The 22,533-nt window shown below is 36.9% G+C and overlaps 2 protein-coding genes across 7 annotated transcripts; both read right to left on the bottom strand.

The window, feature by feature from the left end:
- Positions 1-448: 448 nt before the first annotated feature.
- On the bottom strand, positions 449-4,865 carry LOC140782560 (F-box/LRR-repeat protein At4g14103-like). Of its 3 annotated transcripts, none has more exons than XM_073129194.1 (4): positions 4,725-4,865; positions 1,362-3,090; positions 1,124-1,270; positions 449-993 (listed from the first exon to the last, which is right to left on the bottom strand). In XM_073129194.1, the coding sequence occupies exon 2, from the start codon at positions 3,073-3,075 to the stop codon at positions 1,549-1,551; it is 1,527 nt and encodes a 508-aa protein (XP_072985295.1). In that variant the 5' UTR covers positions 3,076-3,090; positions 4,725-4,865; the 3' UTR covers positions 449-993; positions 1,124-1,270; positions 1,362-1,548. The 3 variants fall into 3 exon arrangements, with proteins under 3 accessions (XP_072985295.1, XP_072985296.1, XP_072985294.1); XM_073129195.1 differs by having other exon boundaries at positions 1,362-3,079; positions 4,725-4,818; XM_073129193.1 differs by lacking the exon at positions 4,725-4,865 and having other exon boundaries at positions 1,362-3,372.
- A 1,430-nt stretch (positions 4,866-6,295) lies between these two features.
- Positions 6,296-21,027, bottom strand: LOC140782559 (E3 ubiquitin-protein ligase PRT6). 4 transcript variants are annotated; one of them, XR_012107900.1, is made up of 19 exons: positions 20,799-21,027; positions 18,933-20,036; positions 17,393-18,621; positions 17,172-17,312; positions 16,707-16,950; positions 15,843-16,625; positions 14,959-15,153; positions 14,057-14,724; positions 13,008-13,059; positions 12,278-12,917; positions 10,044-10,252; positions 9,422-9,957; positions 9,233-9,337; positions 9,032-9,098; positions 8,861-8,938; positions 7,472-7,540; positions 7,171-7,287; positions 6,954-7,069; positions 6,296-6,582 (listed from the first exon to the last, which is right to left on the bottom strand). XR_012107900.1 is itself a non-coding variant. In XM_073129191.1 (18 exons), the coding sequence occupies exons 1-17, from the start codon at positions 20,868-20,870 to the stop codon at positions 7,213-7,215; spliced, it is 6,267 nt and encodes a 2,088-aa protein (XP_072985292.1). In that variant the 5' UTR covers positions 20,871-21,011; the 3' UTR covers positions 6,296-6,582; positions 7,171-7,212. The 4 variants fall into 4 exon arrangements, 1 of the variants encoding a protein (XP_072985292.1); XR_012107898.1 differs by having other exon boundaries at positions 13,008-13,050; positions 20,799-21,011; XR_012107899.1 differs by having other exon boundaries at positions 15,861-16,625; positions 20,799-21,011.
- Positions 21,028-22,533: the final 1,506 nt, after the last annotated feature.

Genomic DNA, 22,533 nt, shown 5'->3' with positions numbered 1-22,533 from the left:
ACGGAACTGTGAAGAGAAGTCAGCAATGAATAAAAGGGAGGGTTTCGCTTCAGATAGGTAGGTGGAGAATTTAATTATGAGGTAAGTAGATATTCTCTAGATAGAGTCCAGATTAGCCCTTAATCAATACCACAAATTCATACAAATTTCGCTAATTGATTTAAACAATCAAATGGACATCCTCAAATAAAAATCTCTAAGTACAAACAAGGAGGTCATCTGTAAGTGGTATGTGCAACTGTGAAGAATTATCCTTACTAAAAGAGAGAAAGAAAATTACTACCAAGTACTGATGAGAATGAAATCACCAACTGCCAATGATTCTCATTTTTGCAAACAAAGTTAGCAAGGAGGTCATCTGCAACTGCATGATAACTATGCATTTGCAACTGTGCAGAATTATTGCTTACTAACAGAGTAAAAGAAAATTACTACCGAATACAACCGATAATAAAATGACCAACTGTCGATGATTCTCATCTTTGCCAAAAGGGAAGTGCATACAGGTTCATAAAAAGACACAATTTGTTCCAGATGCATGGGACGGTACAGATAAATTCGCCAAAATAGTCAACCAACAAACAAGGGTTTTTGGACAATTACTCCCAGACGATTTACTAAATGGGATATGATGTGCTAATGATTGGGATGAGGAATAAAGTTAAATATCAGATGGGCAATCTACATGATTGCTAACTGGACATGCAGAGGGACTCTACCAGTGAGCTGCTCTTTAGTCCTCTGTCGTCCCCATTGTACCCAGCCTTCTGGAAATCCTGAAGAATACCATTCTTTGTTTCCATCATAATGTTTTACACGAGGATCTATCCTCATCAGCACAAGAGATTTGGCACCGTGAAGCAAACTGACAGCGAAATTGATTTCCTTCTTGATGCCCCTAAATCTGCATAATTCAACTTCTTTGAGATGATGATGGAAGCAATCTGGAGATGATGCTGTTCCACTTGTTTCATCAAGTAAATACCGGGATAGCTGCAATTAAGAAAGGAATATCTTTACCACCAAGACAGATCTATGATACAATAATAAAAGCAAATGTCAACCTCCACTACTAAGAGCACGATAGTGGTTATTAAACTTCAGTTAAAGTATTCCAACTGACCTCCACCTGAAGTTTTTCCAAGAAGGGCGAAACCTTCAGAAAAGAAGTTACACATGCAAGGTCATGCAAGACTTGTGGATGACGGCCAACAAAAAGCACTAAGTGCTTCAGACTATTGAATATTGGTAGATTGACTGGAAAGCCATCCTAACAAGATGCAAGAGGAGTGAAAAGATCAACGGCAATGAAATAAAATTATGACTACAGCAATGCACAAAACATTTTTCCAGATACTTACCTCAACATAAAAGATCAACTTTTGCAGCTGTGGCAGTCTGCTAGAAAGCTCGGAAAGAACATCCATCATATAGTGGCAATAATTGTAGTTCTCCTTAACAATTTCAATTTCCACAGTCATCAACTGTGGAGCTTCTTTTAAAGAAAAATGTACAACAGGCCCATGATAGTCAAATCTAATGAGATTTTCAGCAGATATCAGTATTTCCTGCAAGTGCTTGCACCAGCGTACACTTAAAATACCTGAGCTGAAGAGATGTTCCAGTAATGTTCAAAGAAAACAGATCGTCGCATCTAGTTACATTCAGAATTTCAAGAAGCACACAGTTGGAAAGAAGATCCCTTACATACTCTTCTTCAAGATGTACATCCTCTAGACTTAATGTAGTCAGAGAACTGAAGTGAAGTAGATTATTCGGAAATTTGCTGGACTGCAAATATAATTGCTTCAAACCATTCGTAGTAGAAGAGAAATCATTACCATTGTTGTCTAAAAGGCGAAAATTGCTTCTTGGGTAAGAATGTGGATAGTGAGACACAAATACAAATATTTCAAGGTTTGTAGCACAAACACAAATATCCATTAAGCCACGACATCCACAAATTTTTAGGTATTTTAGGTGGAGCAATCCAGCAATCTGAAAAGTAAAAGTTGGGAGCTGCATGTTGCACTTTTCCAGAGTCAAATGTTTGAGGTAAGAACAGTTGGCTAAGAGATTCTCCAGCCTCTCAGTAGTGAAGCTTGCATTCTGCAGAGCAAGTGAACGAAGCAACTTGAATCCCCCAAAGTCAGGACTAGGGGCATAGATGCAACAGGCATTTGAGCCTTCAGACTGAGATAGTTCTGTGTCCAGAGGAAATGGATGGAAAGATCCATATTCATCAATAGATGGGTATAAAAATGCTTCCCGAGTGCCAGAAAATTCAAATTGGACAAGATTCTTAGCATAAACTTCAAGCCTTATTCCAGTCAAAAAGACTTTAAGATTCTTCAAGCAGAAGGGTGGATGGCCAATCTTTAACTTGGTAACGCCATGACAATTTTGAAGAGTTAAAACTTCCAGTAAGAGGCAACTAGAAAATAAGTTATCTTTTAGCTGAACATTTTCAAGAGTAAGCGACTTCAAGGATCCAAAACCATCAGATTGGATCAAGCGACAAAAGCTTAGAGACATATGCTTGACACTCGATCCTCTTTCAGCAGTAAAAAGATGATGAGGAAACACAAAGGGCTCAGCAGCACCATTTAAGTTCAGCTCAAGGTTCTGAACATGCATTTCAATTGCTGAGTTAACCCAAGAGATCAAATGCTTGTAGTATTTGCTGGAGCACATGTGAATTGTGAATTTTTCAATGCCACGACCAACATAACGACTAATGCACTGATCAACTGCTCCAATAAACTCTAGCATCCTTTGTTCTATATCTCTTCCACCCTCAAACAGGTTACAGTCCATAAACTTACCAACATGTGGAACGATACCTAACATTTCATCCATGTTGAAGTTGATACTATGGGTAGATGTCCATAAATTCCTCCATCGCCTAGATAAGACACTTGTCCTTGCAGCATCTCTTGTATTTAGCATTGAAAGGATGGAACCAAGGATATCATCAGACAAACAAAGGCAGGTGGGGAAATTGTTGCCAATTTCTTTCTCCCCAGATGAGGATTGTTGAGAGCCATAAATGCCGCTACTTGATGGCTTGTCCATATTCCTATTTGGAATCTTAATAAAACAGCATTTATTTGTATAACAGATTTCAGAATTGGAATCTTCAAAGAAAAAACATAAAAAATTTCTTATTACATCCATCATGCAAAAGAGGAGACCCAATACGACAACAACGTGGCAATCAAACACATTTCTAGTTAAACTGACAACCAACCGTAGCATACCAACAAAACAAGGAACTTATTTCCTAGAACAACTTTTTGACAAAGACCACAACTTTATGAAGGGGATAAATATTTCTCATTTCCAGTGTCACGGTCTTGATAAAGCCACCAAATCAATTCAAACAACAGAAGAACTCATTTTTGGAAGGTAAATAAATCTCTTGGGTGTTACACGTCAGCTTTAGTCCCACATGGAGTAAAATATAAGATTATATTGTAGATCATGGGTCAACATTGCACATGCTTAAAACTTTCAACGTGAATTTTTCTTTATAGTTTGAAAGGGATTGCGACACCTAGTAATTCAGAGGCGGAACATAGGAGTCGAGGTGGGGCAATTGCCCCCTTGATTTCCCAAAAATTTGAACCACCACACGTGGCCCCATTTTCTTTTGCTTTTTTAATAATTATTTTTTACTTCTTTTCGCATAGGTGTTTTATTTTTTAATCAAAGGTACCATGTTGTTTTAGTCCAAGCTGTAAAGATTAAAACAACACAATACAAAATTATAACTAATCATAATAATTAAATTAAAAGCTTTAATGTCTTATTACCTGATTAAGTACTTTGATCGTTGTTTCTACCTGCTACTTGTATGAATGCATAGATTAAAAAATCATCTTCTTTGTAATTTTTAACTTTTAAGCTTATCATCTTACTGTTTATAGACATGTGAGGGAAGAATTTCCTTTGGCGCCAGAATTTCCGAATCCTTCCCACTTTATTAAGCTTATAGAAACAATAGGTAATAAAAATAAGAAAGATCAGGTGTTTGCTCCATTGAATGACAAACCACACGGATAGGAGAAAATCAAAAAGAGTAAGAAGGTAACTAAAAGAAAAGAAAAATAATGTGGGGCCACGTGCGTTGTTCAAATTTTTGGGAAATTGAAGGGAACAATGGCCAACTCTGTTCCGCTTTTGATTACTAGGTGTCACGATCCATTTGGAACTATAGGGAAATTTTCGCCTTGAAAGTTTAAGCCTGTACAATGTTGACCCATAATTTACAACTTTCAATCTTATATTTTACCCCATGTGGGACTAAACCAACATATAACACCCTAAAGATTTATTTGCATTCATACATTTGCTAATTACAGATTAAACTATATTAATATCTAATTTAATGGATGAACATATAACATGCATATCTTTTGCAATTACTATGGAAAATTATCCTTTAATTTACAAGATATATAAGAAACATCTGATGATTGATGATGTTTCTTGCTGGGCATGCCAATGTACAGCTTCAAACAAACTATTTCCAATCTATTATGTCATATTCTAAGAACAATTCAGGTCGATAATATTTACAAACTATTCAACAAATTCAGAGAACAATTAACTAGCCAGCAGATCATGAAAACGAAGAAAGAATTTCAAAGCCAACGGCAGTGAAAGATGGAACAATCCAAGCTCGGTTTAAAGCATAGTGGACTATAGAAGATGTAAGTTACCTCCAGGGTCTCCGTGGATGGACGGATGGCTCAACAGGAGAAATCTACCTCTGGACGACCGAGGAGGAGGCTTCCGATGGATGAGAAGGCTTCCGATGGAGTAGGGCGACGGAGGAGGAGGCAGACGATGGGGACGAGGTGGCGTCGACGATTTATTTGTGCGAGGGATATGGGATTTTTTACATAATTAACGCTAAAAACTTCATTTTTTTTTTCAAAACGTGTCATAATTGCTTAATCTAATAAATATATTTTATCTTTATATAAATTATTAAAAATTTATTTAAAAACTATCCAATATTATAGCCAATATCATATAGAAGGAAATATATGTTATTTTCTATGAGACAAAACTTATTGATCAATTATACTGTATACTAAAAAATAGGGTCTAATTTAGTCATTTGCATATATTTATTAAATTTAGTAATATTATGTTAGAAATATTTTTCTGAAAATTATCTGAAAGAGTCAAAAGATATTAGTTAAAAAATATGGTGGCAATTATTATATTTTAAAATTTTCAAATGGCAATTATATAAGAATCTCTAAAACTATTAGTGCGTTAGACTTGGGGTTTGCGGATTTAGTAAATCTAATAATCATGAATATATTTATATTATAAATAATTCCTTTTAACCACACCTCAAAATTAAAATTAAGCCTAAAATATTATCTAGACTTATCTCAAGGCTAGAGCCTTGAATTAAAATTAAGTTGAGCCTATATTTGTGATCAAATTTGAATTAAAATTATTTTAATTAGAGCCAATTTTAAAGTAGTTTTGAGCTTGAGCCTAAATGAGATGATCAATAAGCAATTATACGTCTTAATTAACTCAAGCAAAATTTCGAGCTAACTAGGCTCGAATTAAATTAAGCTTAATTTAGACTTAGATTAAGCTTAAGATCATAGTACATAATAATCAACTTAAGTAAATCTTATAATATAATAAGAAAGATTACTCAATACTATATTATATTATATTATAATTATTTTGAGCTTTATCTAGTTTATTTGATCGAGCCAGCTTACAATCAAACTTAGTTTGAATATATTTTTGAACCTATTTTGAAGATCAAATTTGACTCAACTCATTTTCGAGCCGAGTTTAATAAAATTTTATTGAACTCTACTAAGGGCAAGCTCAAACCGCACGTTTATTTCGACTTCTCTACCAAGGTCTCAAATGTTGCATCAGGGTTGGTTATAGATTCGGGTAAGGAAGGATATCTTGGCGGTCGTTGATTCGCATCAAGGGACATCCATATCCATATAATTTTTTCTTGGGAAAGCTTCTTAGCCAGACTGGGCACTAGCCAAGTAGTCATTCACCTCACATATCAATGCCTAAAGGAAAAGAACACTTTTTGCGGGCCCACCACTTTTTGATAATTTGTTTGCGAATATAGTCATAAGATTTACAAATGTACAAATAAGAGGAGGTTATTTGAAAAAAGACGCATCAAATTGCAATTTCTCGGACGTGATGCTCACGGTGGCATTTAGAAAAAAGCACTGTAACTATTAAACGTAAGCAGTAGAAAATAATTTAAACAAAGAACCCAAAATTGCCAACCTTTCAGCTTTCACAAAAATGAAATGTTAAAACTTTCCCTGTAATGAACTGTACATGCTAAAATAAACAACCTATGCAAATTTACAGATTCAAACCAGCTATCTTGCCAATTCTTTTATTCCATACAGGTGTTTTGGATGGGCTTCCACTTTTCACTGGATGTATATGCAAAGGAAAACCTCACGCCGGCTGTACATATGAAAGAAGTATGTGCCATTCTAGTGCTAACAGGAGTCGTCAAGGGGCACTGAACAGATGTGCAGAATTTAAGTTGAGGTCCTGCAAGATTGAAGAACAGATTTTAAAATTGCATATTAGTATAAAAAAAGCTTGTTGCTAATATTATATTTTGTAGCAGAATGACGAGAAAAGAAAGACATAAAACATGACCATAAGTTAAGATAGAGAAGTTTGTGCAACTTGGAAAAGAGAGCAAACTACTAGATTTATACAACATGGAGGATTACGTCCTTACAAAAGACAGGTGATTCCATGGTGTGCAAAATTTTGAGGGCTAGATAGTGGCTATGGAGTGTTAACTGGTAAGTCTTTCAGTCTCATGTTAGCTAGGGCACAATACACTGACGAGGAAATAACATTGCATATTCATATTATCAAACTATCGCAATTTGAGAAAGCAAGCATACAACCTGTTTATGCTGCATTTCCCTCCAACCACAGTAAAAATTGATAACCATCTTTGATGCCAAGATGGTGGAGACTGGAGGTTGGTTAGACATCTGAAATCTCCATGAAAATATGAAACCTATGTAGAAGTTATCAATTATTTCTCAATTTTCAAACAAAGTATCCATCCTACTACAGGAAGGAAAAAGATGCATCCAACACTAAAAACCAAGAACTTACTGTGGTTTTGGCCCTAGCAGGTAGTTTCCCCATAGGAATTCCCTAATCAGAACCATAAAGACCAATAGTTGTTTGGCGAAGCACTTCAGATGTCCGATCAAGACTATGAGATGCCACCTATTATAAATGACGTACCGCAACAGTAAGTATAAAGACAAATAAGAAAGGCCAATACTTTTAAGAAATAAAAATAGACAAGATTCAAAGCACAAAAAGTACTTAATTTAAAATATCTTAAAATATTGTTAACCGTCCATGGCAATCATTTCAATGACAAACCACAAGAAGAAACTCTTCTCACCAAATATGTAAGAGCTGCATACCGCTCCTCACTCAGATACAAAGGCTTTCCCCTGTTCATCTCATGATCCTGCACCCACAAAAATGGTACATGCAGAACTATTATGAGCATTGGTGGAAAAAATTGTAAATGCTTCCACTCGTCAAAGTACAGAATAGCTCCACTACAAAGGATGCAAATAAACAAACTAGGATGGTAATTGCTTATACAAACTAATAATTGATCAGAGCAGCTGCTTGCAGAGAGAGGCATGTCATTTATGTTGTTGGACTCCACATAGTATTCTATGATAATATTAGTGTTGCAAGTTGTTTAGGAATCTAGGTCACTACTCACTATGAATCTAATCAATAAAGAGAAGGGCCTATCTGGTCTTTGTCCTTCCCCTTCTGAGCAGTCTCCTATACTCTTCCTTTTTCTTAGTGCTTGTCTTAGTAATTCTTGTCTCCATCTATTCTAGGCTTCTAGATTACAAATGCTAAAATTACTGCTTGCACTCGACCTGATAACTGTTTTTGTCCTGAGATTTGCTTGCATCCTCGCATCAGAATTCTTATACTTAAGCTAAACATAAGAACTTATCTGTACGTGAATAACAGGAACTAGTAGTACAAATTTATGTATAGAAATTAGAACCTTAAAGCTTTTATAGTGCAATTATCCTCGAACTAGATAGGCAAATAAATTGATTGAACTCTACATCTGTTCACCCCTCAGATCCACAACTGCATTATACTGAATCACTCTGTCCTACATTGGATTCCCTGTTTTCCACACACGTGTGTTAGCTTCTCTATTACTTGGATACTTTATACTCCTTTTCCAACTTCCCAATCCTATTTGAAAACTAGATAACCGTTGCAAAAGCTAGAAATTTCTAGCTTAGTAACCAAATCATGGATTTATCTATCACTACACTCTAGATGTCCGTGTCAATTAGCATGGGAATATATATGACCAGTAGAGGTTGGCAAGAGGGCATAAGGCAGCACAGGTTAATATCACAATATTCTTCTGATACATTACAATAGGGCACTGGTACATCAATGCACATCAAAAGGGCACTGTCCTTCTATAATTAAAAAAAAGTAAAGCGACCATCCCTAATATGTAATTTACACTATAATTTCCCTAGATGCTGAGCATAAGTTGTTTGCTGTACTTCGAATTATACTAGGATGCCTAAATAAGTGGACATAAAGAGGAAGGACAGCAGGACAAAAGAGAACAATTATCCTAAAGAGATATGACTTTGAAAGAAAACATTCAAGGTCAGGCATGCAGTTTCTTACACACAAAAAGAACTATGGTTTTTCTTTATGTGGGTTTAAATTCTAGAGGTTTATGTGCTCTACAATAGACTAATATTCTGATATAGTAATCCAATACCTCTTCACCAAATGCATCAAGGTAGGGAGATGGCCAAGATGCCTGGCGTGCAGATCTCTGCAGTAAAATTGTAGTTTTCTGCAAGAATCAAGTCAAAGAGTCAGCACAAGGTGAAGCTAAGTCAAATAGGAAGTTAGCCAAACTTAAAGCAATGGATGATATGAGCAATACCCTAACCAACAGAAATACACCAATACCAGCACCACAAACAGCTGCATGATTCAGGCATTTACTAGCCCTAAAAGAAAATGGAAAAGTAGAGTGACCAAATTTGAGAATTCATCCCAATTATAAAAGATATCATAATTAACAGAAGTCATTAAAAAAAACTAAAAAGAATATGAACATGAAAATCATGAGTATTGTGTGAACCTGCAGCAGGACTTCCAGCTCGGTGAACATAACTTGCCACAAAGCAAGCACAAAGCAGGTTCATCCGGGACAGAGTTGCAATCAGAGCAACGCATCTTTACATACCTGACGGCAAAGAAATGCATCACGTTAATGACCATAAGTTGTGTAAAGGAAATAAATAATTACAAATTATTACTACTGCTAAACCTTTGCAGAAGATCCTGGTAAAGTGGAGGTAACTGCATCAGCTTGAAAGGTACAGCAGGAGTGGGAAATAAAGCAGCTCTATGTCTACGAACTCTAAACTCCTCACAGAAGTGTTGACACCACTTCAAGGTTAAATCATGCAAAACTTCATCCTTAAGAACTAGTTCTAATGATTTAATCTGAAACATGTCCTCCAATTCCCGTATTCCATTGAGCTCCACTGCAAGGCTGGAGGATGCACCTAATATGCCATTGTTCACACGGAGAAATGATCTTTCCCACATATTGGATCTGTCATATAATGGAGCAACTGTCGATGATCTTAGCAACTTCCAAAGCAATGCACACCTCCGAAGATAAGGAAATGTAAATCTACGAAGCATATCTTTTGGATGGCAAAAGGAATCAATATGGTTGGAGAGAAAATATTGTCGAACAAGTTCAGACTGCGTCATAGTCTTACAAACATCACTAAGAGGGTAACTGCTAAAGCTTGAAATTTCAAAACTATCTTGGCAATAGAATGTAATCAATGCCTGCAAATGCAAAGGAAAACGGAATGCATGATAAGCAAAATGAAAAGCTATCAAAAATTTGTAGAACAAAAGTACTGATCAAATACCTGAACAACACAAACCCCGTAGAAGAGATGCACGATAGAAATTAAGGAATCGCTGGACGACAAAAATTTCAGAGGAAGGCAGAAAAGAACCCACATGAGTGAAGTGAATGGGTCCTGAGCAAGAATAGGATCAGCTGATTGCTTCCAAAACTGAATGTCAGGATAGAAATCTCCCTCTTTAGCATGTTCAATGATGGATGAGAGCTTTCCTGGCACCAAAATGGATAGATGAGAATGCAGATATCTGGATTTATATGCACATAGGATGATGAAGTGTACATAAATATATTGTCTAAGTTTCCCTTTGCTCTTTTTTTCCAAGCTTCTCATATATGCATAAAAAAGCCAAATGATTCCTAGAGTTGACTAGCACAAATATGTGCTCAGAAAATAACTGAAAATTTTGACTTTCTCATCAAGACATCAAAGTAGGTTTGCCAAGAATAACCCCACATTTATCTAGTTCCAGGATCCAAGAAACAAACAGAGGTGTGATCTTTTCATTCTTTTTTTTTTCTTCTTTCATCTGCATAGGAAGAAGAGAGCTTCCCTACAGACTATATGCCTTCATGCAGCATCTGCAATGAACAAGAGAAAAACTAGAAACATCCAGTAATTGAGCACCAACAAGTTTGAAGGAAATATCACCATTATATTGGTGACTAAGCATATACTGAATAGGTTTCCCTGAAAACTATTTGTATGGTTATGAGCATACGAAATACAAGTTTAAAAAGTTAAAACTGTCAATTTTTACTGAATTTTGGCTTCTTGACCTAGCATCCCCACAATTTATCTTTAATTCATCTTTACATCACAATTCACATTTGATGATCACAATCCATTCTCACTCAAAGTGTAAATTTCCCTTCTGCAATCAATTGTACAAAAAGGAATCCACCCAAACCAGAATTGATACTAGAGCAAGACATTTGGGTGTCACATTGTGCATAGACCAATATATACATTAAAAAAAAAACAATCCTAATCAAATATATCCTTTTTGTTTACTATAAGATCCATTTAAATTTTAGACATACAAATTTGACAAAATATCAGATACTACCCAAAAGTTATCACCACGAACCACTTACTGCATGATAACCCTAAAATTTATTAACTCATGCACCTAGAAAAAGGATTACGCCTCTTTAGTAACATTATAATTTATATCCCAAGGGGAGATATGCAAAAGATATTTTTATAAACATAAGATATTGATCAAATATCCTTTATGGTTCCTTTATAGCACATTACACTGTCATGCATTTTTTAATATGCCTAATCAGGACCGTACAAATAACTGTTCTATGTTTATGCTCATTACTACATAATCTCATTGGTTTCAACTTTCAAGCTTCAAAATGGTCAAAATTCCTTGTCCTCACTTCCAAATAACAGTCAACTCTTCATCCTCTTTTCACAAATATGTATTTATCCAACCTCCAAAAGTACATTCCAAGTTTCTTAACAGTTTCTGAAATACCATGAAACACAAAGGAAAGTCAGGCTGCTGCTGTTAAAGCAACATTTCACGTTTCTTGTTGGAAACTATTGGTAATAATTTCAATCTTTTCAAGTTCCCAATTTCAGAGTATTGCTTGTTATAAGCATTAAGCAGGACCCAAGTTTTGGCCATAGGACCCTAAAATGTTGAGGCTTATAGGACATCCATCTTTCAACTACCAAAAGATCAAGGAAAAAAATAAAGTAGGGAGGTGAGGTCACACCCATTATCCAAAAGATGGATTGCCATGTGGACCAGCACATGCATGTTGTCACCATGTTGGCACATGGCAAAGTGCCACTGGCAAAAGAACTCGTAGAGGCATTCCTAGGTGATGGGGCATGCCTTGTGGCATGATAATCCTTTATTCAATATAACCAGTCTTCATTAATCATTATACAATAAGAATCCAATGACATTATCTGAGGAAATTATCATAATCATCAAAATTAGAAAAGACAACTTAGGAAAACGTGCAGTCAATCATACATGACCAGTAGGAAGCTGATCATTCTTCTGAATGATATTGCTTTCCATAATCATGATAAGCAGAAAAGAAAATAAAGCTTGCCAAGATCAAAATCCCCATCAAAGACATTGCTTGTTATGTTTATGCTAGCTATTACCTGCATCTACTGATGGTATTCATATGATGATGTGAATATGTATGACTAATATCTGAACAAACTTGGAACCAATGTAAGAGTGAAAGTCTGCTAGGGTGTACCTCGCCGCTTAGTTGTGTTTGAAAGATCACAGTCCCCAGAAATCCCAGAGCAAATAGACCCTGTCAGAAGTTGAATGCCTCTGAACCTCAGAAGGACTTCTAGACGATTTGAATTGCGTGCAGATTGAGCAACACGAAGCAGAAGTGACAATATGAATCCACTTGGAGAATTAAGTTCACCATATAAAGATTCTAGATAAGATTTCGAACTGGTTGAAGATGTTTTCATCCTCCCACGAGCAGCGATTTCTGTAGATATAAGAGAGTACCTAAGAGTGTCCCAAAGAAGTAGAGAATGGCTGAGCCTTTCAGATGCTGAAAGGCTCCCATAACTTTGAGGATAATACAGCATAGACAATTTCCTGAGGGAAGGATCCAGAGCTGCCTCTACGGTTTCATTCAGCTTCCCAGAGAAGAGTTTTAAAATCCTTTCCTGTCCAACCATTTTTGCTGTACTGTCCAGAAGAGACAATGCAAGTGGAATGCGTAAAATGCTACCTGATGAAGATGACGAGGCTATAACTCGAGCTGAATTATCACTCGAGAACATTGGTTTATTCCAAGATTTATTAGAAAAGTTAGGCGATGCAGGAAGGATAGAATTTGCAAATCTGCGGCATACAGGACAAAGTAATTCCCCCTAGAGAGAAGAGAAAGGAGAAGAGAGAGAATTAAAACTGCTTCAGTCAATGAAAGTTCACACAAAATAATAGCATGTGAAGGACATTACCAGATCCGGGTCGATGATGTGTCCTCCTTCAAAACCAAGTCTCCTGATGTTTCTGAAAGTGCATATCATTAGAGATATAAAAAGGACAACAAAAATAGCAATTCTCTAGTCCCAACAACTTGGCTCTGATAGAATATCAGAGATTGTCATGAAAAATGAAAAAGAATGACTGATAGGTAAGCGTAAATAAACCTGCTGGAGGTGTCACCTATGCACATATTTCATTAAATTCACGTAGTAAGCAAATTCCAAAGGTTGATGTAGAAAAATATGACCATCTTTATTTACACACTAGGACAGCTGATTTAATTCTTTGCAGGAAATAGTTTTACTGCTTAGTTTTGACTTTCCAGTCAAAAATAAACTCTATCTTAATATCTTTAGTGTTGCAAACACAGAAACAATAAGTAATATGCAGAATACCCTGAGAAAAACTGATAACTCCAGCCATCTGGGGTGCCACAAGATAACCTAAAATAATTACATTGATTCTTGGTGGTATGAACGAATTCAGTTTCAGATTAAACATCTGAAACATAACTCAACCAATTGAAGCAGCACAAAATAATGTGATGCTGCTATATTATATTAGATCAGTTAGGTGCAGGAAACATTTTATCAAATGATTAGAGGCAGGTAGCTTGAGCAATGGAGTGCAGCAAGATGAAACAACCAGTCCTAATGAAAAATGAGGTTCAGGGAAGAGATCAAAGAAAGAAAAAGCACAGTTAATAGAATGAGGTAGTGAGGTATTTTTTCAAAGCCACAATCTCAAAAATATAAATTGTTTGATAGATCCCTTGCAAGGTAAAAAGAAATGTAAGTGAACTAGATGATTCATGAAACAACAAAATATAACACAACTGGACAGATTCATTTAAATACATGTTTACATGGGATCTGGCACAAAGACAGTATGATGCTATGGTGGCGAGAATTTCTCAGGTACTAAGTTAAGAACATCAAAATAATCAGCTAGAATTTAATTACTGGTTAATCATTACAATTTACTCTGAAGGTATGGTGGAAAAGCAACTTGCATATCATACCTTTGTTTTAAGGATAACAAATAGCGATCATGACAGTCTTGATGTACAGCATGTCCACACGTCGAAATATGAATTCCATCACAGTCATTAGGACCAAATCCATTACATTTGCTTGTTGATGCAGAAGGCTTTGATGATACATCCGTAAAATGCTGAAGACCATAAATAGAAGAATGGCGTTTCGAAATGTCTCTTGAAAGACAAGCAACATATGCTCCAAGCACAGAACACTTTGTATTTCTAGTTTTCTTTGAACCAACTGCAGTATTAGAAGTTGAAGGCTTGTCACCATCTGGGAAGTCTGAACGGGATTCAGAATCATTTAACTCTCTCACAACAGATTGATAAATTTCATCCTCCATCATCTCAAGAGACAGGTTAGAAATTGTGTTAGCATTAGAATATACATTAGGTAGTTGGATGTTTCTAATATTGGGAAGACGTTCATTCAAGAAGTCCAGAAATGCATCAACTTCTGCAGGCTCTGTGTCAAAGGAGAATTCCATGCCTGTGTCCTGCCCAGACTGCAACTCCATTGAACTGCTTGAGTCAGCAGCAAAAGGATTAAGTATGTCTTCTTTAATGGCTGAACCAAATCCCTTATCTGACTTCCCACCATCTTCCCACGATGGAGGTCCTCTCTCAACAAAACTCACAAGCCGAGATTTCTGGTTTATATAATAATTAAAGATAATAAAATTTACTGATCCAATGAAAGAGAAACTAAGTAACAGATATTTAAGCCTACATGGAAAGCTAAAAGTAGTAGTAGTGATGATCAGGGTTTCTTCATCAGCACAATCAAGATTTAATAACGGTCAAGTGAAAATGTGAATATAAGCCAACATCAATATAAAAAATCTGAACCAAAATTCAGAAATTGATGGTGATGATAGACTTACCTGAAGAAGAATCAAATAACACAAAGGACTTCGGGAATCTGAATCTCGACAAAGAGAGCAAACTGGTATCGAATTTTCCTGGACATCAATGTCTAAGTTGGATATTTCCTTCTCAGATGTTGGAATATCAGATCCTTCTTTACCTAAAGACTCAAGACTGGCTATAAATTTTGACTGTTCAGCTCTCATTTTCTCCTGGGATATAGCAGTAAGAGGGTGAGAAGTTAAACTTGAAAAAGAATACACCTTACTTTTAGATTCTAAGCACAAAATAAATGGAAAATGGTAAAATGGCAAAATCATTTTATTAAGCACAATAAACACAAAACAGGACAAGCTTCCAGAAAGAACAAGAGAAAGAATTCAGCATAATAAAACGAAAATAGCAAAAAGATTCTTCAAAAAAAAAGGACTCGCTAAATCATGAAGTGAGCTCACATGTCAGTATATAAGGTTAAATCAGGGGTCACCTATCATGGCGGCCTTGCTTCAGGCATGCAGGGCTTCCTATGACAGACAGCATAACAAGATAATGTTATCTAAAGAATAATATCATGTCCTGTGACTATAAGGTTATTGAAATATTTCCTTCACAAATTTTGCATCCGTGGAGGCTCATGTATCAGGATATCCTTCTTCCATTGACCTACTCTAGTCACTACATCATGAAGTGAGCTCACACGTTCATGAGGATTGTATAACATATTCAAATTCATTGAGACTGTTAAAAGAGGCCTACCCCCCCCCCGCCCCACGTGCGACTGATGGCAGTACAGAAACTGACTGTGAAATTTATGCAGCAACGAAATATCAGAAGGGTTATACAAAACTAATTTATATGACCATAAACAAAATCCTGTGGGACAGTCATTTCAATAAGATACCATGGAATCTGCTACTACCATTATTGCAGCCTGACGCTCACGTGCTTTTGCCTTCCTCTCTGCAGAATTAGAAGTTGAGGCTGAATTACGTACAGCACTACCGGGCTCTGGCATGGAAGAGACAAGAGCAGGCACCATTTGTTTAAGTGTGACCATACACTCATTGCTCAGCATAGCAAACTTCTTCAGCAAAGCCTCAATCAAGGTGGAGATGTTGCAATATCTTGATACAGAACAGTTGCTATCATTCTCTTCCTTGTACTTGTGCATTAACAAAACAAGCAATGATAACATGTTTTGGTTCTGCCCTATATCAGACCCGGCAATAAATTCTCCACTTGCATAAGTTAGTATTGGAAAGAAATCTTTGGCATAATGAGAAGGCACCTCACATGATTCATTGTCATATTGCAGCACATCAGTAGCATATTGATCCATGCGCATCCGACTTTTAGAGTCACAGATATCTAATGCCAATGAAACTAAGTGCAGTGCTGTTATAAGAACTCCATCAGGAGCTAGGGAAGCTGATGATGTATCACCATAAACAGCATAAAACAAAACCGCACAAACAATGTTGAGGACACCTTTTGAAGTAGCAATTTTAGAAATATTGCTTAACGGATCAAAGATGTTGGTCCATCGAGGTAACTGAACATTAAGAGCAGAAGCTTTGCAGAAGCGGAAGTATCTCTCTTCGGCAACTTGTAGATCTCTGGAGTTCCAGCGAGGGTGATACAGGTCCAACTCTTTCCAATAAGATTCTCGAAGAGAATATTTTGCCTAGAATCCATTTTGTTATCAGTTTCTTCATATGATTAAAAACAAAAGAACAAATTATACAAAATTATATTATTGCAGAACCTGCTTCATTCCAGATGGATTTGAATATACTGCAACCATATCCAAAACATTTTGAAGTTGATTACTCTTTGAAAGGTCGCGAGGAAGAGATTTTACAAGTTGACTACGAGTTGCATCTCCAACAGACAGCTTGTAGACCAATTCCCTTCTCAAATTATCAACTGAGGAAAGTCCACAAAACCTTCGTTCTTTAACTATTTGTATTATAAGAGTGAGCATTTCCTGCACCAGAACTGGCTCATACCTGCAAATAATGTATCCTTAACATAATAGAATATTTGTAAAGAAATGCTCTACAAAACTTTAGAAGGAATTTCCCAGAAATAAATCCCATGAAATGTTTAAAAAAAATGTAGATTATAAAACAGTTGGAAAGGGAGAACAATCTTCATTTGTCTGACATGTCCTACGTCAAAGGGACATAAGTGCTGCTAAGGGGGGAGACGGGAAGGATGAAGAGCTTACTCATTGTGTTCCACAAGACTCAAGGAAGTATAATTTGATAAACCAAATCGTTCTTGAATCGTCTTGACAAACAATTCTGGGGGAGCTAATGCAGCACAGCATTGTAACAGAAAAAGATCTGATTCTAGACCTTGTTCAAACCTATAAAAAAAAGGAAAAATGAAGGATCAGACCAACACCAATGACCTAATCTAAAGAAGATGGTACAATTGCAGACTTACCATTGTACAGAACGATACCATTCGGAACTTAATATCGCTGTGTCACCATTCTTGCGCCACATTCCAGTCCGCACTTGAGCACAAAACACCCTGAGTCGTAATGGATGCTCCATCAGAGAGGCAGAAAAACCAGATGGTTGAAAGCTTCCTAAAACTTGGCAAAAGAAGTCATGATGCACTGCTGAAGAAAGTGTAGAGATGCTCTTTGGCTTCTCCAAATTCTCAGCTTCATCATAACATGTCTTCATAGCCTTCCGCAACAACAACGAAAGCAAACGATGCAAAGGGATATGAAATGATATTTCTTGTGAACTGACATCAAAAACAATTTCAGGCCAATCGGCCATATTCAGTGTACTAAGTCCTTCCGCTTCTTCTCTAGGATCAACATCCATGAGATTGTCATCTGATGAATGACACTTTAGGGAATCTTCGGAACACATATCGCCAACTAATAAATTACCATTCTGAAATAGCATCTTTCCTTTGTCGGTCAGCAAACTACTAATACACCCTTCAAAAGGATAACCGGGCACTCCAGTACAATTACTAATGTTCAAGTCTTGGTCAAGATCCATGTCTGCCCTGTAAGCCTTTGAACAATTTGTCCCCTCTTTGATCCTGAAGAGTTTCTTTCTCAAGTGCAAAAGATTATGACAGCTGCTGCTGCTAGCCTCAAAAGAAGATGGTTCACTTCGGAGTACCACATCAGGTACCAACCAACACTCGATGGCTTTCAGACACTCAAAAATCAACCACCGGGCAGGATATGGAACTGCTGAGATATCTCTCCCTTCAGAACTTCTGACCTTGTCTCTATTGCTTACATTGCCTGAAAAGCATTCTTTTGAAAACCTTCCAACTTTGGCACGGCGTTGATTATCATTATCTTCTAAATATGCAGCTGAGGAGCAAAGAGTGTCAACCATCAGTTCTTTGGATTCAACAGCAGAAAATGCTCCTTGCACCAAAAGATTGTGGACATTCCCTAGATACTGCCCCAATACAAAAGGTCCATGAAGATTTTCATTTTCATCTTCTGCATGAAGACCTGTTGCTCTTTTTTGAGTGTCCATGCCTTGCACAATACGTAAAAGCTTCAACCATGACCTTGATATATCAGTCCTCTCGTGCGCTATGTATTTTGCCACCTCTTCATGGCTCAAAACGTAACGAATATCTTCCACCAAACGTATTGTTGTTTCATATAAATTTGCCCACTTACTTGCCTGCAAACAATTAATTTACCATCAGAAAACAGAAGGAGGATAGGCTGAGTTGGCTGGTTCAGTAGTTGGAAAACTGCATCCCTATCTTATTAGCAGTTTTTAATTAGTACTGGCCTCATTCTATATTTTTCATAATAAGTAGATTCTTTCTTATAACAAGGAAAATACCAATTCAGCATAGACGGGTAATGGGACCATTTATAAGTAGCAATACTTAAGATGGAGCACAGTGAACTTTCATAACAAGGAAATACAAGTTAATGAGAAAATGTTGGACTAATATCAGAGAAAAGGGAAAACCAGCAAGTTACCTGTAAATGACCAGCATCCTCAACACAAGAAAGGAATACGTCCCTCAAGCACCTAATAAGTACAGCCAAAAGATTCACCTCATGCACGATCCTTGAAGTCAAAGTTGGTACAGTGAATATTTGCACGGAGAAGGTTGTCAGCAATGGATAGTTCTCCATCATTGTATCACTACCCTTTTCTATTAGTTCATGTACGGTGATTGGATAATATCTTGTGAAAGCTTTAGCAAATTCATACTTAAATAGTGGTTCTCCAAGGAGCTTCAAAAGAAGCTCATGCAGCTTCTTCACAACTTTTTTGTCCAAGAACCTTTCAGTCCTCGTGAGGACATCTAGTAGATCACCACATTCATACATCCTTTTAGATATGAAACTAAGCAAACTTTCACTATATTTGCAGAATTCAAGCAACATTCCAACAGTTGCAGTAGTTAGCTCATTTCCAATCTGTGCAGATAGATCTGTACGGTCGCCCCTACTATGTGGAGGAACTTCTGCTAAACAGACCTTGTCCTTCCAGTACCTAAGAAGAGCATCTAATACAGGTCCAACAGAATTTGCCAACTCCCCTGGGAGAGGTTGGATTTGTTCAGCTCCTTTATGCTTCGAACAGAATCCCTTGCGCTTCCAGGCAGTGACATCTCCACAGTCACAGCAACCACCACCAGTGTACATAATTGAATAATCATGATCCTTATGGTCTCCATTCTGAAAACATGGAACGCATATAGCACAAGTTGGGTCAAGTTCACAAGTTCGGCAACGGTATGCCAAGTCATTGTGTCCCCAAACAGAGCCACATACACCACGTTGACCAACTGATTTTTGCGCCAAGTCCTTCAGCACTGCTTGTGGGTCCCCCTCAAACATCAACCATTGTAACCACAGCAAGCTCACACCATATACATCTTTAACAAGAGGACAACTGAGGCCACCTCCAGACTCCTTCTTAGACAACCTCCGAGCCTCTAATATGTCCGCAGCAGCCATTAAGATGCAAGAGGCCATCTCAGGTATCTTCGACTTGTTTTCTTTTGCAAAATGAACTAGACCTGGCTGAAACTGTGAGAGTAGCTCCTGGGGGACACCATGCTGAACGAGTTTCTGGAACAAGAAGAAAGAATGAAATAAAAGGAAAAAAGAGAGAGTTAATCAGGCACCACTTAAATATGAATATCCAATAATGGAAGAAGAATGACTACATGAGTGAAAACCAAGATCCTTCCTCGTTAGGTGCTTAAAATTTGCATTCATGAAAAGAAATGAATCTATAATCAAAGACTAGTAACTTGTGTGAGTGCAAATTAACGAACTTTAAACTGTGACACGCCAATCATGAAGACAAACATGGACCCCAAGGAATCTTATAATTTTCGAGAAAAAGAGCTACAGACAAGGTTGTGCTCGGTGACTTCCATTAGTCAGAACCAGTACATGCAGTTCAGTTCCGCGAACAGGATATCAAGTTCATTATGTGTTCATGAAACATAAATTCACAGCAATTAATTGAGCAGTTTTAAAACAAAAACCGGACGTGTAACATCTCCCTGCCCTTGAAGATCCACCATCCTGCATCAGTAGCTTAGATTGCTGGAACATATTAATTGTGCAGGTGAACTCAGTCCCTACCCGCAAGAAACACGAAAGCAATCCAATCTACTACGGTTTTCCCTCTTTTTCCAAAAGATAATCAAATTGACAACGAAAGATAGAGTACATCATCCAAATCACCATCATCAATAATAAACCGGAACGAAGTACCGATCGGTTTAACCCCTTCTGACATATCGACATAATTCAAGCAGACAACTGCAGGATTAAACCATAAGCCATCGAGAAAAAAAAACCCAAAATAGAAACCCGTGCCTGCACGATGTGGTCGTTGGGAGAGAACGCAGCGCCCTCATCCGACAGAAAATCGACCTCCATCCCAGCCATGAGCCGAAGCCAAACCGCGCAACTCCAGTGCCCCGATCGAGAGCTCCCCCGCCCCAGCCTTGCGATCAAGAAGCGGAAGAATCTACAAATCACGAGGGAATCGCGCAAGGGGATGCAATCGAGCCCCCTAAGGCTTCTTATTCGATTCCCTTCTCCTCTTTTCTAGGGCTCGGCGAAATCTAATAATGGTGGAGAAGAATCGCGACAGCCATTTCTAACTCCTTGGTTTGGAGGAGTAAATAGTCTTTTGCTGCCTTTAGCTTGCGATTACAAATATAAGGAGGGCTAAGGCGGTGTATTGGCCCACAACGCTAGTTGCTGCTATTTCCACCCCTTATTTTGCCTCGCCCCGTGCTCTCTCACTTGGTAGTACGTACGAATTAATCGGTGCTACCGTATTTCGTAGACTGTTCTAATGATACGTTCACTCCGGATTTTGGATCCGTGCAAGCCCCTCTCACATAAGCTGATACCTCGATGATATGTCCACTCCCACTTTTTTTTTTTTTTTGTGTGTGTCTGTGTGTGTGTGTGTGATTTGGGGAATCTGATCTTTTTGTTGGTTTTTTTTACATATATACCCCTCTACATATTCTTATTTATATCTTTCTGAATTTTCTCTTTGCGTAAATATTTTTTATTTTTTATTTTTTATTTTTTATATTTTTTGCTTGAAATTACTTTTCGAAATATTATTTTTGGAGGAGTATGAATAATAAATAAAAATTTTGAAAGGGTACATATGAGACCTTTTTTGTTTTTTAATATTTCTCCTTGACTTTTGAATTTTATGACCTCTTTATTTAAGCTCGCTAATTTTTTTTTATTTAATTCCTCATTCAAACTTTCCCACATCAGCCCCTTTATTTTAGAAAAATAAAATAAAAATTAGCTCGCCGAGGCATTTCAATATTGAAAAGTTTCCAATAGTATTTCTTTTTTTCTCCCTCTATATCCTCCTTCAACCTTTTGAAGGAGAATTCAATTCTATACTTTCACCTAATAGTTTAACAATTTTTATATGTAAGTGTGTATTGGACTTTTATTAGGTACACACGCGAGACACATGTCGTTTACTTACTAGACTATTGAATTTATAATTAGAATTAAGTTAGGATTAGTTCTAAAGCTTATCAAATAACTTATATAAACAACAGTGTTAGATGAGCAAAAAATTGAAAGGCACTTGTTATTATTTAGTCCTTCTGCCTTTTTGACAGTTTTTTTTTAGATTAAGTGCTCTTTTGCTGATAATTCCTCAAGTATAATTCTTTCTCTGCCCTTTGCCACCTTAAGAGGAATTGATTTAGATTAACTAGTTACAAATCTAAATAATTTTGATGGATCGAATTATTTGCCCTCTCACAAAAATAATCTATCTAAAATATAAAAAAATATTCGCCACCTAATCAGCTCTCATTCTTCATCGGATGGTAAATGTCTAAGAACAGCCAGAGTTAGAAGAACCACATAAAGTCAATCTATGCAAAGAATAAACAAATGCAAATGAGAAAGAAGAATCCATTAGACATGTTCTTCTTCTTCTTCTTCTTCTTCTTTTCCAAGAAGAAAAGAGGATCCATCAATGGGGACTTTTTAATTTTTATGATAAGATCTCACCAAACCCAAGAGAACCTTTATGGTAGCTAGACATCACACAACT

This window comes from Typha latifolia, chromosome 2 (genome assembly GCF_019914945.1).
Source record: "Typha latifolia isolate L0001 chromosome 2, TyphaL0001v2, whole genome shotgun sequence".
In the NCBI taxonomy this organism is placed as follows: Eukaryota; Viridiplantae; Streptophyta; class Magnoliopsida; order Poales; family Typhaceae; genus Typha; species Typha latifolia.
Note: the sequence above shows the minus strand (reverse complement) of the source record. Positions and strands in the feature narration are given on the sequence as shown.

What these genes read in the sequence shown, in the direction of transcription:
- LOC140782560 (XM_073129193.1), bottom strand. Translation starts at nt 3,258, where the DNA reads ATGCTACGGTTGGTTGTCAGTTTAACTAGAAATGTGTTTGATTGCCAC.
- LOC140782559 (XM_073129191.1), bottom strand. Translation starts at nt 20,870, where the DNA reads ATGGCTGGGATGGAGGTCGATTTTCTGTCGGATGAGGGCGCTGCGTTC. An exon ending in CCAACGACCACATCGTGCAG is followed by an intron (nt 20,037 to 20,798) that starts GCACGGGTTTCT and finishes TTCTTGTTCCAG; the next exon opens with AAACTCGTTCAGCATGGTGT. An exon ending in ATCCATCTGGAATGAAGCAG is followed by an intron (nt 16,626 to 16,706) that starts GTTCTGCAATAA and finishes AATGGATTCTAG; the next exon opens with GCAAAATATTCTCTTCGAGA.